At 38.6% G+C, this 17,761-nt stretch overlaps 1 protein-coding gene across 1 annotated transcript in view; it reads left to right on the top strand.

Moving 5' to 3' along the window:
• ANKRD31 (ankyrin repeat domain 31) overlaps window positions 1–17,761 on the top strand; it is a 63,674-nt gene that overhangs the window by 6,597 nt on the left and 39,316 nt on the right. Inside the window, exons 3-9 of the mRNA XM_054054712.1 lie at window positions 1,515–1,561; window positions 2,178–2,272; window positions 3,290–3,330; window positions 7,773–8,423; window positions 12,075–12,208; window positions 12,645–12,784; window positions 15,330–15,500. Of these exons, the coding sequence (XP_053910687.1) occupies window positions 1,515–1,561; window positions 2,178–2,272; window positions 3,290–3,330; window positions 7,773–8,423; window positions 12,075–12,208; window positions 12,645–12,784; window positions 15,330–15,500 (1,279 nt within the window). The remainder of the gene's footprint in view (window positions 1–1,514; window positions 1,562–2,177; window positions 2,273–3,289; window positions 3,331–7,772; window positions 8,424–12,074; window positions 12,209–12,644; window positions 12,785–15,329; window positions 15,501–17,761) is intronic.

Below are 17,761 nucleotides of genomic sequence, written 5' to 3'. Positions count from 1 at the left end.
TTCTAGGCATGAGCCTTCCTTTTTTTAGAATGCATCCGGTGTCCCTTCAGGTAGTTGGCCTTGTAAGTAAGTTCTTAAATTAGAAAAATGAGTTTGCAGGGATTCCCTTACCAAAAGCAGGAAAGCAGGACAAAAGGCTGTTCCCAGTAACTGCAGTCAGTGGCCACAAACGCTGTTTGTTGTAACTTGTGATTTGAGAAGAACTCTTGATCAATGAGCTAATTTTGCCTAGAACCTAATTTTTTAGCGGGCAAAATAGCTTCTCCTTGTTCTGAGATGTAACTAGTTTCTTGAGCTTTAAGCATGCGTCTCGATGTTAGTGAGTCAGAGAGGTTTAATAGTAGTCCTGCTATCCTCCTGGCCTTGCTTGGTCTCTGGATAATGTTCCATGTAAATACCCAGGCTGATTTGTATAAAGGGTGTATTTAACGAAGTCAGTAACTCTCTGCCAGCTATCCCATTGCCTTGTTTTGAAACTACATCAGTCAATAATTGTTGAACGAACTGTTTCTAAGGAATCTGTTCTGTTCCCAGGAGCCAGTTAGCAGCCTTTCCACCTGGACCATCTCCACCTGATGCTCTTCAGGTCATTGCTAATATTGTTGTAACTGGGTTGCTAATACCTCATGCAGGTCAAATAAGTCATCACTTAGTGTCCACACCAAGATGTTCCTTCCCAGAGTTGTCCTAGTGTTGGGAATGTTCTCCACTGTATGTCAGTGCTCTGTTTAAAATTGCAGCTTGTATGCTGATAGTCTGCTAGTACTATCCAGTCTTCGGCTCATCTGGAAGAGGACAGTTCTGCCTGTCTTAGTCATTCCTAGGTTGCCTTAGACTTTACATAAAGGCTTCTTCTTCTTCCAAACTAGAGGAGATCTCTCCATTTCGTCCAGTCAAGAGACACAAAAAATGGGTCCAAGCTCCTTTTACTGAAGAGCTTGAATTTGGCTCTGACATTAGCTCCCTTCTTACCCACATGTCCTTTCCTGTGCCTTTACGTGGCAGCCCTGCCACTTAGAGCTTGCTGATGTGCAGATTTTGTCAGCTGAGTTCCCTAATTCTGCCGTTTCCAGGGACATCGAGAATTGTGTACTGAAGTCCACAGCCTCTTGAGCAGCATCATGCCTTATTTAATTAGAAGAAGGAATTGTTACAAAAAAAGATTAAAACTGGGAGTTGAAATAAAAATACCTGGTGTTTTGGTCTTTGGGCACATTAAACACCTGAAGTTTAAAGCAATCATATCTTACTTGCATAGGTATATTTTCCTTTTGGGTGAATGTTGTCTTTCATTATCCTGATTTATTTTTCAACATTTTTCTCAAATTTCACACACACAAAAAATACTTGAAGTGAAATAGCTTTTGTATGTTATTAGTAACATATGTAAATATATGATGTAAGACTTTATTATCCCAACATAATTACAGAAAAAAGAAGATAAGCGTGTGTTAAAGCTGATAAAATAAATAATTACTTTTTTTATTAACTTGTTCATTTTTTTTTTCATTCAGATACCTGAAGAGGCACACACATCTGACCAGTCTCAGTCTCTACTGCAGTGAGTATAGTACACACATGAATTCCAGTTGGACATACTATAATTAAACAGTTCTGTTATACCTCCATTTATATATTATTTTATTCTCAATGTTCTATTGTGAAGCAGTTGTCTGCTTAGTGAAGGACCTATATTTATCTCAGAGGTAATTCTGTGTTTCATATGGGTCAAATGGTACCTGTATTTGTTCTTATTGACAATATTACCTTTAATAGTATAAGGGTATAAGCAACAGGATTGGCAGGAAATTACTCAGAGAGAACCGCTGAGTAAATGAACAAAAAGTTGTAATAAACAATACTAGACCTTTTGTTCTAGAAGCTATGGAAAGATTTATAGTAGAAATGCAGAAGGAAGTAATAAAAAAATAAGAAGGGCCATTTTTTCACTTAGAGAATGAATGTACAAAGCCTAGCTAGCTCTACTTAGGAAATCCTGGCAGCCTTCCTCACTGCATATCCACAGAAAGAGAAGTATGCCTCTAAACTAGCTGCAGTTGTTTCCACTAACAATTTTAAGTGCAAAACTGCATAAATAAATTACTGTAGAAATCTTCTTAAGCTCAGCACACTACAATTCTTTCTGAATAAGAACTTTCTACATTTGTATGTTCTAGGGTTTGGATAAACTGTCCATCACTTACTGAAAATATTTCTGTGCCTGTTCTTTCACCAGATGCTGCAGTAGAGAGGCAGCAAAATAATTCTGTAGGTATGTTGCATTTTGTACAAAACTGAAATTTGCTCTAGCTGTGGCAAAATCATTTCAGAAGCTGAAGATGAGTATCTGTGGATGTTTATTTAGAATCTGACTATGTGTGGCCTTTAAAATAGCCGTTTAGTTTTCATAGTTGTCTTGGATGGCAAGTTATGCTTTTATAAGTATTCTGTTATAGTTGTTTGAAGAAATAACTGCTTTCCCAAGCCAGTAATGTGTTTCCATCATAAAATTATTACATTACTGTAACATTTTCTGGCAAAAGTTACAGGCCACGTGGTACTCAAGTGCCATATAGATGTTTAAGATAATGTGATAGTCACTGAGGGATCCTAAATACTTCTTACTAATATGTCCAAGAATCAAAGATATTTTTAAGAAAGGAGAAAGAAAAATGCCACTGGTCATTCATTCCCCAGATCCATCTGTCACCTGCTGCTGCTTCAGTTGTACTTCTGTTCCTCTGCACTTCCAGCAGTGCAGGACTGCCCCATCCGTTTTGCTGTCTCCCTGTTTGAGCTGATTTTTACTAACCCAGTAGAAAACTATTCATTTTATTTCTGATTAGGAAATTCCCAGGGGTCGCATCAATGTCAAAACATGATGATAGGAGCTGGGTGGGGTTGGGACCAGCCCTTCTCAGAGGCAGTCGATTATTGGATTGTTTTATTTGTATTGTCTAATTGCATTGTAATTACAGAGGGCAGAGTATGGATCTCATCGTGTTGAATGAGTGGCAGTTCCTTCTGCTGATAGTCTTTGGAAGCACAGGCCTCTAAACTGCAGTGGAGAAATGTGACAAAATAGACCTGGAATATGATTTGGGGGACTAACAGAGCCTAACTAGAAACCTTATTATCAGTTCCATATAGGGAACATGACTATAGTAATTTCTAAGGTTTGAAACTTCAGCCTTAATCAGGAATGAAGCCATTTTGTTAAAGATGGTGAGAAGTTTCAGAAGTCAAATTCAGTGATAGTACAACTATTTGTTTACTCTTCTAAATTTAGATATCAAACTGAATGGATTTCCGACAGATTCAGAAGAAAAGGTTAGTCTACTTTTACAACCGATGTATATAAAATTTAATTTAATTTAATTTAATTTAATTTAATTTAATGAGCATTAGAGAATATTTTAGTGAAAAGTAGCAATTTCTTTCATTTAAAAAAGTAGGTACCTAGGTGTTGAAAATGACAGTGAGCATATTAGGTGAAAACAACCCAAGAGCTAGCCTTTATTTCCTGGTCTTTGGCTATAACTGCAGCTATTAAGCTTGCAGGGCACAAGGGTAGTAGCCTAGCAGTAATGGTGAGGTGGGAAAGACACTATTGTGACAATGAATCTGTAAGAGCTGTTACTTAAGCTAAAGTAATGAGGTCTTTTAGTAGCTTAAAACATGTTTTCCACCAATGAAACTTCTGGGGAAGGCATTAGGAAGGTCTTAGAGGAGGAACAGAGTATCTGTAACTATCCTTCTGTGTGGGAGTAATGACTTAGTTGTGGCCAAAAGGGATGCCATCCAGAGGGACTTGGACAAGCTTGAGAAGTAGGTCCTTGTGAACGTCATGAATTTTGACAAGACCAAGTACAAAATCCTGCACTTGGGTTGGGGCAGCTCCTGGTATCAGTATCTCCCTGCCCATGGCAGGGGGATTGGAACTACATGATCTTTAAGGTCCCTTCCAACCCTAACTGTACTATAATACTATGGTCAGTACAGTCTGGGAGATGAAGGAATTAAGAGCAGCCCTTCTGAGCAGGACTTGGGGTACTGGTGAGTGAAAAGCTGATTCAAGAGTGATTCTGCCTGTCTACACCCGTCTACACCACTCTGATGTACTACTACATCACTGGACGTCTGACTCGCTACACCATTGGAGTACTGCATCCAGTGCTGGAGTCCTGTGCACAGGAAAGATGTGAGCCTGTTGGAGGAGGTCTGGGACACACACACACAAAATAAATGATCAGAGAGATGGAACACCTGTGTTGTGAAGAAAGGCTGAGAGAGTTGGGGTAGTTCTGCCTGGAATAGAGAAGGCTCTTGGGAACATGTCATTGTGACCTTTGCATACTTAAAGGGGGCCTATAAGAAATGTGGGAACAGGCTGTGTATCAGGTCTTGTAGAGATAGGACAAGTGGTAATGATTTTAAACTAAAAGAGGGTAAATTTAGAGTGGCTTTAAGGAAGAAATTATTTACAATGAGAGTAGTGTAACACTGGAACAGGTTGCCCAGAGAGGTGGTAGATGCCCCCATCCCTGGAAACACTCTATGTTGGGCTGGATGGAGCTCTGAGCAATCTGATCTAGTGGAAGATGTCTGTGCTCATTGCAGGGTGGTTGGACTACATGACCTTTAAAAGTCCCTTCCAGCCCGAACTGCTGTATGATTTTATGATCTTTCTGATGAGGACAGGCCAAGAGAGCTCAGACAGTTCAATCTGGAGAAGAGAAGGCTCTGGAGGATCTTAGCAATGTGTTTGAACACCTCGCCAGGGGGACTGAAGAGGAGGGAGCCAGACTTCTCAGTAGTTCCTGTTGACGGGGCAAGAGGCCATGGGCAGATATAAAGAAATCCTGTTTAAACATAAACCTCCACTTTTAACTGTGAGGATGGTCAGACACTGGAGCAGGTTGCCTAGAGAGGTTGTTCATTCTCTACCTGTGGAGATACTTAGAACCTGACTGAACATGGTCATGAGAAACCTGCTGCAGCTGACACTGCATGTGCAGCAAGGTTGGACTACATGATCTCAAGAAGTCCCTTCCAGCTTAAACTGTTCTGTGATTCTTTATGCATCCCTCATGTCCCAATATATTGCAAAAATCTTCAGCTCAGTGTTCTCACAAAAACTAGTAATGTTGATCCTTCTGAAGACTTAACTGTTTTATAGTGATTCTGTTATATGTATGTATTGAAAGGCTGAACATCTCTGCTGTTGTTTTATTCAGAGCTAGTAGCTATAAACCATTTAACGTTTCCACTCCACCCTTATTATTTATGCTTCAGTATTAGTCCAGTTTTATCTTGTAACATTTGGTCTGGCACCAAATAGCCACCAATTTCCTGATAACATTTTAATTGTTCTCAGACACATGGGAAAAAAAACATCTTGCATTGTCAAGATTCACTAAGGTGATGTGAATGCCCTACCAACTGCTGCCACTGAGAGGCCAGATTAAGTTTGCTCATGTAGTGCACAGGGAGAGGTAGTTATTTAAGGCTTGGCTTGTCCTGGCTTACCCATTGGCCTTTGGTGCAGCGAGTTTATTAACACACTGTTTATATATCTACAGTCAAGTAAGTTGTTTTTTTTTAAGATGAGGCTTCTTGACTTCCCTGTCCGCCTGCTTACTCTGATGTGAGGGTCTGAATCAGCTCAGGCTGGAGCTGTCTGTGGCCATGCTCAGCTGTTTCCCAGTGTGTGCGTACGAGGTGAGATGGGGAGATCAGATTCTGAGCTGACACTGCAAGATCAGCAGGACTTGTGCCTGGGTTAAGGAGGCAAAACCTTGGTTTGGATTTGTATTGGGAACCATTGAAACATGGGGACAGTGGGATTTAAATCAAGGATTTTGGTGTGCTCATGCTCGGTGCAAGAGATTCACAGATGCCATGAGGTGATTGGGGTTCAGTCTCTAAAAAGAATTATCAGCCTTATGCCAAAGAGATACCTTTTTCTCTTTGGCATTCTTACATAGGAACCCCTTTTTTAAACGAGTGTTTGAAGCATTGTTCTCCTGGTGGAGGATGGATCTGAACCCGCTTTTACCACAGTGTTGGTATTTTACTGCTGAGCTACTGGTTGAGGTGGAATCCTGCTCCTCCTTTAAGTGAAACTTATGTGTATTCAGACCGTACTTAACAGACTGGGGGCCACAGGACCCTTTTTTGGTTCAGTTCCCAGCTGGCTCAGCAGCTGCTCTGTTCCTTTCCTTTTTTTTTCCCTTTCTGTATGTTGAAGGTATAGAGACCTTAAGCACTGGGACTTTAGGTGTCGTGTGGATAAGCAGCAGCTAAGGATGAGTTTTGGGGAGGGAAAGTTTTGACCTTCACCATGTTCTGTAGATTTTAATTACTTGCAGAGCAAGTCCCACAGGATTTTGGCAATAAGAATAAATGCTAAAGAAATTTAGGTGCCTGTGGTAGGAAGGGGATTTTGTGAACCACAGTCACAAATAAATGTTGAATTTCAGTTGTCATTTTGATTTTTAGGATCTTGCAAAATTAGTCATTTATGCCTGCCTGATGCTTCTCCATTAATATAAACTGTAAGTTTCCCCTGCCATTGAACAGGTGCATGTAGCCTTTTTCTTAGGAAATTTGTGATCTACATACACACTGTTTATACCACAGTTCTATAAAACTGGAAAGTTATGCCAGTGGATTTTTTTTCTAATTGTCTAAAGTCTGCACAAATTAAAAAGAAACTAATTCAATACAGCAAACCAAAAAATCTTCAGTACTTAAAAAGAAACAATTAGCTGCACAGGTACAAGATAGTAAGCACCACATTGGGGAATAATTTTTCAATGAAGAATCAAGGATTTGTAATGATTTACAAACTGAACATAAGTAAATGCTGTCAGTTTTCTGCCCTTTCTGTTTTATTGTCTGTGAGCTTTATTAAAATTATGTTACCAGTGGCTAAAGGATTCTTGCACCGCTCAGTGTGGCCACTTGTTGGCAGCAAGAGTCTAAAGATGTGCTGAAAGAAATTATCTTAGGATCCAGTGTTACTAAGCAACACCACTATTATATACAAATGTTACATAGAAAAGAAATGTTTTAGGTGTGCGGAGGAATCTGATTTTCTCCTGCAAAAACCCTGGGTAGGGGAAAAAATAAAAAAGCTATTAATTTGCATAAAAGTGAGTGTACCTGCTGTTATGGCTCAAAGTGGTTAGAAAAACAGCAGGAGTATTATTTTTTTCTAAGAACAGTTATGGTTTTGTGGCTCTGTACTTAGTGTGGAAACCCAAATGTGCAACCTCCAGACATACTCCTAGAGTTTTGGACTGAAAGTTGTGAGGCAGAAATGCTCCATACCTGTTTTGGAACTACATAAACTCATAATTGAAACTCATATATCATGTTAGTTACTAACTATTCTTTTTAAATTATTGTGAATGTGTTCACTTTCGTTGTTTATGAATGACAGAGATTTTTAATGCCTTTCTTTTAAAGCCTCTTAACACCTTCAGGTCATTGGCAATGGCATTATATCTTTAACTTCATAATAGATTTAGTCTTTTGTACTCTGGATTTTCACTGCTAGGAAAGTCAGCAGCTGAAGTGCTCTACTTTTGAAACTGAAACTTTGGTCTAACCCTTCTTAAGAAATTGAGTTCTTAGGGAAGGCTAAGTAAAATAAAGAAGACTTGTGTGTATAGATGGGTGACTTATAAAGTGAATATTAATTACATGCTTTTCTGAAAGGGTTATTCCATTCCTTTTTGTAAAGATTTTTTGTTTTTAATGTTTAGATTTCACAGAAGTTAAGTAATGAAGATCTATTTCCAGAAATAAACCTCTGTCTAAATGCCCTTCTGGAAGATACTTTAACGGTTCCGAAGGAACAGGCATCGCAAGATGTATTTCCACATGTTTCAGAAGATTGCCAGAGAACCTGCATGACCATTATTGACACAGATAATGGAGTAAAACATCATTCCCCCTATTATGATACAGATCTTTCACTGACATCCCAAGGGAAGGTTTTCATGGAAGCATTCACTGAAAGCAGCATTGAGACTGATGAACTTGAAATCAGTCATTTGTTGAGTTTCCTTGGTGATCCCAAGAATGTTGAAATGCCTGATGAATTAGAGTGTCAGGGTCAGGCCTTTTCCATTGATCCATCATTAGATGAAACCAATGATGCCCTGCCAGTACAGCCTGTGACAGCTCTGAATGCTTTGTCAGGACTTGTAGTACAATCTGTCACTCCTGTAGTGCCAAATGAGGGACAGCTTAACACCGAGGTGGAGCAGTTAAATTCAGAATGCAGTATTCCCCAGTTAGATGATGACTGCACACAAATAACAAATGTGATTGAGCCTGAACTTCCTACAATTCATGTGGAAGAAATAAAAACCTTAACAGGATCAAACTTGCAGAGGACAACAGATGAGCAGGTATAGATGCAGTTTAATTAATATTTGAAAATTTATTGTAAAATATTTTTGAGTAGCCAGATTACTTAGAGATGTGAATTGTAGTAAAGAATAAGCTGACATCAGTAGCTGACACGTTCAATACATTTCAATTGTTACTGTTTTAGAATTCTGGTAGCCTTTTTTCCTTTTTTGATATATCCATGTTATGAAAATTGCTGAGCTTGCTGGAAAGAGAGATTCTAGTTAATTTAGTGACTGATGTGGAATCTAGAATCAGCCTGGGAGATTCAAAATTGCTGGTGCCCCTGTACATCTTCTGTCTCGTGTTCTCTCCAAGGGAGGTTCCAAAACACTATTCTGCTATTTTATTGTAGCACACCAGCATATACTAACCAATTTTAGCTCTAGTTTCCTACCCTGTCTGGTTCTGTTTTTTTCTCCAGACTGTAGTACGATGTTTTCTGCTATGTTCTTATGTCTTTGGCATACAAATGCTTTGCAAGTATTCCAAAAGAAACCATAGCTACATTTTTCCTGTAGCCTATAAACTGCAGTGATTTTTTACACATATATTTAGAAGTGCATTTATTTTGTTTAGTTCTGCCTATGTGAGACTTACTGAAAAAATTAATGCATGGTTTCACGTTCACACCCTCCCCTGAAGAAGTTAGTATGTATAGATGAAACATGTGATCCTTCTTTCTGTTTTCTTTTCTTCTCCATAGCTGTTATCTCCACAGTGTTATGTCGATGCTGTAAAAGTGATGTGGAATAGATAATTTGGGTTCAACATGAATGCAAAAATCTGGAGAGGAACATGAAAGGAAAGCAACACTGAGGTTTCTTCCCTTTTAGGTTTTAATAAGGGAGAGAGAAAGACACATAGGAGATAAATGTTTATGCCATACAAGGGATTTCTACTACACTCTAAACATGGAATTGGATTCTTTGCTAGGTGTTGTCTTTGAATAATCTGGAGCTGCAAATTGGTGATCGGCCAAGTATGATTAGCTTTTTAGGGTGGTTTTAGAGCTGCTTTACTTCCGCACAGTGGCATAGAACATTGAAAGAGTATGAGTTAATTCCATCTTTTGCAGGTAGTATTTACTGAATATAACATTATGATAAAATGTGCCACAAAGGTATCTAATTTCAAGGTGCTGAGAGGTCTCAATGCTAATTATCTCAGAACCATAGCAACTTACAAAGCTGTTTCAGCGAAGTGTTGATTTCTAAAATTGGTAGCACAGCTGTGTGAAGCTTAATGTATAGATTTACTCAATATTTCAGTTAAGGTTGCAAAGCAGGGTTCTGTGGGGTTGGGAATCTATAACGTCTTGTCAATTCATGATTGATTTTAGCTCTGTTTGTGCCTCCATCTGCTGTTCTTGAAGGCAGAAAGTGGTGAGGCATTTTAATGAGGAAAAAATTCTAGTTTTTTTTAATTATCTCTTGTGTTTTAACAGTATGTTGTTCACCTTGGTGTTTTCTCATCCTTGTTTCTTCATAGTATCCTTGTTGTGAAACAAGTATGCAAAAGATGAGAGCCTCTACTCTCCTGTAGAGGCAATTAGGGTGCTGGATAGCCCTTTTATTTTAATATATATTCCCTTAAAAAGCAAGTGGCTTTTTTATTCTTTGAAATATTTTCTTCTTCTCTAGCCCTTCTCCCATAGCAGATGTGATGCAATAGACAGAATGGCATTGATAATTTGGTAAACTAAAATACCTGGTTTTCCCCAACTGCCACGTCAATGTGCATCACATCTTGACTCGGAGTGACTGCTTTTAGGAATCCAATTTACCTCTTCAGTAGCCTGTCTGCTGAGTATGTAAATTAAAAGAAATTAATTAGAAGCTCCTCCATTTCCATCTGTGTCCCAAGAAAGGAATAACAAGTTCTTTCACCTCACTGTGAAAGAATTTGTATGCATGGGTTCTAAGGTGTGTCCTAAAAGCTTTCAGTGTGTAATAAAGTAATGAATACCCACCTTTCATCATCTTGAGTGGTACGCAGAAGCATGTCACAGTCACTTGGATAAAACAGTGAATAAATGCAGGTAACTCAAATTAACTGCCATGCAGTGACATATCTTTAGGGTGGGATTTCTCTCCCTTACTAGTAGAGGTAAGGTTTGGGTACGCACTTGTCATTTAGATTCCTCATTACAGTAATCATTTAGGTTCCCCTTTGCACAGCTTGGAATGAGGTGAATCACAATCATCTCAGAAAGTAGATTTTCTTCTTCACCAGTGGTAGAGGTAACAAATGTAAGGTCCTGCACCTGGGTCGAGGCAATCTCCATTTTCAGTACATGATGGGGGATGACGTGCTTGAGAGCTGCCCTGCAGCGGACTTAGGGGTGCTGGTCGATGAGAAGCTTGACACGAGCCGGCAGTGTGTGCTCGCAGCCCAGAAGGCCAACCATATCCTGGGCTGCATTAAAAGAAGCGTGGCCAGCAGGTCGCAGGAAGGGATTCTGCCCCTCTGTTCCTCTCTTGTGAGACCTCATCTGGAATACTGCGTCCAGTTCTGGAATCCTCAACGTAAGAAGGATATGGAGCTGTTGGAACGGGTCCAGAGGAGGGCTACAAAGATGCTCAGAGGGCTGGAGCACCTTCCCTACAAGGACAGGCTGAGAGAGTTGGACCAGTTGAGCCTGGAGAAGAGAAGGCTCTGAGGAGATCTTATAGCGGCCTTCCAGTATCTGAAGGGGCCCCTACAGGAAAGCTGGAGAGGGGCTATTCGTAAAGGCTTGTGGCGATAGGATGAGGGGCAATGGGTATGAACTGGAGAGGGGCAAATTTAGACTGGACATTAGGAATAATTTCTTCACTATGAGAGGGTACGGGAGCACTGGCATGGGTTGCCCAGGGAAGCTGTGGCTGCCCCATCCCTGGAGGTGTTCAAGGCCAGGTTGGATGGGGCCTTGGGCAGCCTGATCTGGTGCGATGTCGCTGCTCGTGGCAGGTGGGTTAGAACTGGATGATCTTTAAGGTCCCTTCCAACCCTAACTATACTATGATACTATGGTACTATGATGCCTAGTGTCGTCTATAAGACTGGATTTTAGAAGGCTGAAGGCAAGTGAGGTGAGTCTCGTCTGTGGTGGCTGTAGCTCAGGGGTGGCATGTCTTTAGAGATAATTTATCAACTGGGAGTTACTAAACCTCAGGTGAAACACAGTTCTTGATTTTGTGCACACTTCTAGGCTTGTGAAAGAGCAAGATAAGGTAGGCTAGATTAAGATTAAGGCAATTTAAACATCACTTTATTTTTTAGGACAGGAACTCATGTCCATAGGAAACTGAAATGAATCTGTTGAGTCATTTCATATGTCCAACCAAACAGCTTTCAGATAGTAACAACTTTAGTTTGCTGTCAGCCAGCCTATATTTATTATTTAAATTGTGATTCTGATTATGCTAATTCCCTTGGGTAATTCTGCCAGGGGCACACAATCTGGCATACTACTTCAAGACTGCCTCTCCTATGGCAGCCTCTGTCTCTCATATGTGTAGAATTGCTGTTATTGACTTAAGTAACCTTTCCATTATCTGTGAGCACACGCATAGTTTGTAAGACAATGTTCTTGGAGCTGTAATATGTATGGCCCTAGTTTTGACACATGCTGACCACTTGCTTGTAATATTCATTTTTTGTCACAGCCTGTGGGCGATAAGCAGAGAGAGAAAGACGTAATTTTAGAGTATGGAGGTGCAACCTGTAGTGAAGCGCAATCTGGGGAGGGACATTCACATTCTGTGGAGGCTGCAGTATGTGCAGGAACAGCCCAGACAACGTTAAAGAAAGTGATTCAGTTAAGAGGAACCACAATAAAGTGCAGCGATCATGTTTCCAGTCATTGCCAAGTACTAGAAGAGACTCAGCAGAGGATGTCTTCCAGCGACAGTAGAAAGAGAAACACAGCTAAGGATTTTGAGTATGACAAAATAATGCAAAATATTCTTAAATTCATTTTTTAAATTAATGTAACAATGCATACAAAGTATTAATTCCTCATGTGAATTACTTTGGAAAAAAAGTTTTTACCTTTTATTTAAAGGTATGGAAATCAGTTTCTCTCCTGATTTACCCTTTATTTAGTATTGCCTAAATTAGCCTATATAATTGCATGCCTTTGAATACTTACTTTTAAAATCAAATGTATTCACATCCTTAGCTCTACTATAAACATTGATTTATATAGAGGAGAAAATATTTTTGTTGATTCTAAGCAAGTCTCTTGTCAGTAATATTCAGAAATCTACTTCTAAAGACGAGGATCTAGAAATCAGCATATGGCAAGAGATAATTTGGAATGAGGATAGAAAAGATGAGCAGAGAAGAAGGAGCAAGAGAATTGAAAACAAAATGAGTAAGAGATTCTCTGATGTTTATCACACAGATTATTTTTTATTTGAACAACTGTACTGAATCAAATGTAATTTATAACTTTTCCAGTATGATAGGACATGGATTTCTTTTTAAAAGATGGTATAAACATTCATTTTAATAATTGAAATTATTTATGATTTCCCTCAGTTATTCAAACCAACATAATAGCAACCTAACAGTTGACTTGTTTAGGATGCAATCTTCAACACAGTGTTATATATGAAAAAATATGGTGTATTCTGAAAAGCAGAAGAAAAATCTTTTCATGCAGAGTGAAAATGTAGTTTCTGATAGACATTTATATATCCTATAATCTTGTATTCTGTGTGTAACAGCATTCTGAGGACAGTGCCATCACCAAGAATTGACCTGTACAAAATATTTTTTTCTGTTTTGAATGCCCGTTGTTACCCTGTTTGTTTTAAATATAGCATTATAGGGCTTTCACTATCACAGTCACGGAGCACTCTTTGAAGTATTTTTCCTTGCAGTGTGCTTTGTCAGAGAGATTGCTATTTTTCATCCTTTGAAGATGCAGCAGAGAAATTCTTTGCCTTGCAGAGGAAGCGCGTAGGAGAACACAGAATTTCCTCACTTAAGTGCTCACTCTGGCACCTTTAAGGCTGGGGTCTTAAAAGGGTTTTGTTTTTCTTTTTTTTGGTTTAAGCCCAGCACTTCTGGATTTTTTTGTGCACCTATGTTCATTTAAACAGCTTACAAGGTTTGGAAGTATTTTAACTCTAACAGCTACATTATAGATATTATAAAACGGAAATAATTGTACTTCCAATTAACAGTCCTTTTCTTTTGCTGGGTTTTGATTATTCCTCGTAGAAGCACCATTTTTGCAAGATTTAAAGTTGTATAACTAGCTACTTATCTGTTTCAAATGGGCTTACTAGTTTGCACTAAAAAAACAACCTCTTTTAGCATGATTTCAGCAGAAAGAGTTGCACTGCTTATAGATGTAGCTTAATATTAATGTAATCTAGCAAGTTTACCTCCCTTTTGCATCATACCTAGCAATAAAGAGTCTATGAGTCATTTTAGTTGGTAATTGACTGAAAAATCAGCCCCACAAAAAGTTTTAGTTTGGATCAGCAAGCATTGCTTGTTTTGCACAAGACGGAAGGAAGGTGCTAGGGAAGGCAAAGTAGAGGTAATAGGACTTAGTTCTTCTTGAAGTAACAAGTTAAATGGGTTAAGTGTCATGTAAAACTATGCCTTGTTCTGTGTATGTCTGTGCAGTTTATTCTTTCCTGAACTGCCTTGGTATATTAGACAAGCTTTATCTAGGGACCACAATATCTTAAATGGCTGCACAAATAAAGGAGAGAGACTATCCATGTGCTCAGATGAGGGAAAGTCCTGGGCATACCTTTATATGTTAGATTTAAAAAAATCTACAGAGTTAAGAAGACTGGGAATTAGTCTGAGCTCACAGTGTATCACTATGCACAAAATAGCAGAGACATCAGGCTTTGTGAGTTACAGCTCCAGGAGAACTCTGGATTTTAAGGTCATACTTAAAATGTCTGTTCCTGACACATGGGTAGAGTTACAGGGCCAGTGAGCTACTTCTGTTCCAACTTGTGGAGTTAAGTAGTGTATACAGCCTGCTGCCCCAAGGTTTTTCATTAGTAGATCGATTAATGGCCTAGGCCGTGTGTTATGCTTTCCTGTAGGCAATCCTCCTGTCCTTTCCTTCCTCTCTTCTTTCTTCCCTGTTTTTCAGAAGAGGCAGTAGCCAGGAGGCTCTTCTCCACAGTAAGAAGGGATGCTGGAATGGCAGTGCTCATCAAGTACAGAACAGCTCACCTACCTATTGGAAATAATTTCACCCAAGCTGAAAACTGTAATGAGTGCATAATGGGAGATAGAATTTGTTTCATTAAATAGTAAACTAAAAATTAAAAGGAGTATTTTTTTACATTTAGGCCTCATATTCCAAAGCCACTGTTCACCTTTTGCACATTTCAGAAATGGCTGAGCTTGTTGTGAAATAATGGGGAAGAGTAATCCAAGATAGCTAATCTTAATCACTATCCTAGCGTGAACGCTCTTTGCCTAGGAAACGGAGGTTTACAGCACAAATGAGTACAAAAGAACTGCTGATAAATTTGACTTTTAAGAAAAAAGAAATTATTGAATAACTGACTAGCTATTGAAAATCCCATCTTGTAATGAATTGTAACCTAGCGTAGCAGTTTTGTCATATGGTGGGAAACAAAGCACTTCACAAGAATGTCATTAAAAAGGACGAAGTCTAAACTTGAATTCTACAAAGTCATATTCCCCTGTGTTGAATTTCAGTTGGAGTTTTGTTGTGGAATTCACTATGGCATCTTTTATTGACTGGTATTAATATTTAATTGGTAATGTGTGTTTTGAGGTATTCGTTTCTACTAGATTGAATGAACATTTTTCTCCAGAAAGCCTATTTACTAACTGCAATGTGAAGTGAAGCCAAAATAAGAAAGGAGATATATTTTTCTGTTCAATAGAACTTTCACATTATTTTTCAGAACAAGAAGCCTTTCGTAGAACTCGGATCCGAACCATTTCACGTTCATCAGTTAGCAGGAAGAATATGTATGGTGAGACCTTACTGCATAGAGCTGCTGATTGTCAAGACATAGATCTTATACGTAACATAATAAAAGTCGGTGGAAATGTAAATAGTCGGGATTATGCTGGTAAGTTGCAATTGAACTAACATACTATTTTCAAAACAGGTGTCTGCCTGTAACTAAAAAAGGTCCATATTATGAGTTTGTGCAGTGGACAAGACTATAGGCTTGCGACTAGTCAATAGATTATTAAATTTCTGTTGGTTTAACTTGGTAATTCTTAATGAGAAAATATATAGACCTATGTCTAAAAATATGTTGAAAGAGAAAATTTTGTGATACATTTAGGTTTACTTAGCTCTAATTCAACAGTCCTGTGCATGCTTATTATAAAACAGTCCCTTAATTAAATAATCAATGTAATGATTTTTGAAGATCCTTTTTTGGGGTCCAGTGACCAACTTGAGATGCCAAGATTTAGATTTTCCAGTTTAATTTTTCAGGGACTCTGATATTGCCACTTGCATCTTAAAGGAAGCCGTACCTTTATAAGCTGTGGGTGCTTGGTATGTTGTATTTTTAATTTATCTTAGGCACCAAAAAATACCATGACAAGTAGTGGCCAGCTGTGAACATTTTAATTGAAGCAATTCATCTTATCCAGCTTCATGTGTGATACTCTTGTGTCAAAGACACTGCCTGACACCCTGAAGTTGGACAATGGTTGTTTGAAATGTAATACTATTCCTTATTTTGCAGTTCCCTGTCTCATCTATTAGGCTCTGTAAACTTCCACAACAAAAGAGAAAGTGGTTTCACAGACTGATTTGGTAGAAACCTTTGATTTGTTCTTGGAGTGTTTCTGTTTCACAATGGCTAGGATTTCACAATGGATCTGTGAGAACACAAGGAAAAGTGTGTCCTGCAGTTAAAGACTATTGCATAATGTAGGCATATAAGAGACCAAAATTAAGGTAGAAATCCTCTATCTTCTGGAGTATATCAAGAGATAGATTGGGTCAGCAGCAAATATCAGACTTGGCAGCATAGTACACTTATGACTTGAGCTAGCAGTGACTTGTAATGTGTGTTAACTTGTGCTAAAAGTAGATGAGAAAGTATTTTGTTGATGGGTTTCAAAGCCATGTGCTGACAACAGAGTGACGTTGATAATGTGGATTCAGCTGCAGCCGCTGTGGGCAAGGGTGCTGAAGTGCACTGGTTTCCAGTTTTTAGCCTTACTGCTGCTTTCTTTTTGTGCCTTTGCATGTTTTGCCAGGCGTCTTCAACCCACAGACTATGGCTGCTGTTTTTTCAGTGCGAGAGGAGCACAACTGCACAAAATGTGTTTTAATTGAACCTCTTGAATAGACAAGAGGCTGACCTGGCTCTCCATCTTTCTTTTTTAGTGAGAGAGGTATAATCAGAAAGAAGTAGATTTGCCAGACCTATGTTATTTTCAAATGCACTTTAATCTCACTCTTTTTGTGAGTCATTGTCCTGGTGGTTATATTCTGCTTCTATGCCTTTTCTCTTCCTTTGAACTCCTCCACCAGTGGTTGTCCACATCTTAGCCTAGTGTTTTTCCTTATTCCTGTCCTGCAGTACTCTGTTTCAGTAACTTACAGAGGTACGAATATACACAGTATTCTGGTTTGAGTGGTATATAAGAGAGTCTCAGGAGTTTCTCTTTCCTATTAAATTAAGATAATTTTGCTTAATGAGAACAGAACAGTCTTAATGAGCCTAATCCACATACTAATTCACATATTTGATAATATATCAAACAGACAACCTTCATAGTAGGAGATGCTTGAAGAGTAAGGCTGGCCATTAAAATGGTCTTTTAGAGGTCATGCTGGTTTGAGAGCTCTAAGATAAGAAACGGAGTATCCTCTGCCTTTTCCTCTTTTCTCATTCTCCAAAAATCTTTCACATAGTGAATGTTTAAGGAGCTGATGCAGGGATATGCTAACCCCAGTTCAAAGGCTTACATTACATCTTTTATTTTTCCTCAATACCTTCTTCACGGACTAGAATTATTCAGTGGGTCATGAAGCTCCTGTGTTGGCTTATAGCATATAGGTGGGAATGGATATGGAATTTCAGTAAGGATTTTTTTATTGCTTTCTTTGGAAACTCAAACCATTCTTGGGTAGTCTTAAAAACATTTTCGTTTGGCAATAAAAACTCAGGTCTTTATTTTGTCTCATCTTTCTTACTTTCCCTTTTCAGCATGGCTATGTAAATAGAAGAGCACCATGAAAAATTATCATGTTCTTAAAATAGCATATATGTTTTATTCAGGGAAAAATTCCTAAGATGTGGATGGAATAGTTTTTATTATTTTCTTTCATAACCAAACTATCAAATCTAAAACTAATATT

This window comes from Cuculus canorus, chromosome Z, assembly GCF_017976375.1.
Source record: "Cuculus canorus isolate bCucCan1 chromosome Z, bCucCan1.pri, whole genome shotgun sequence".
NCBI classification, from domain to species: Eukaryota; Metazoa; Chordata; class Aves; order Cuculiformes; family Cuculidae; genus Cuculus; species Cuculus canorus.
Note: the sequence above shows the minus strand (reverse complement) of the source record. Positions and strands in the feature narration are given on the sequence as shown.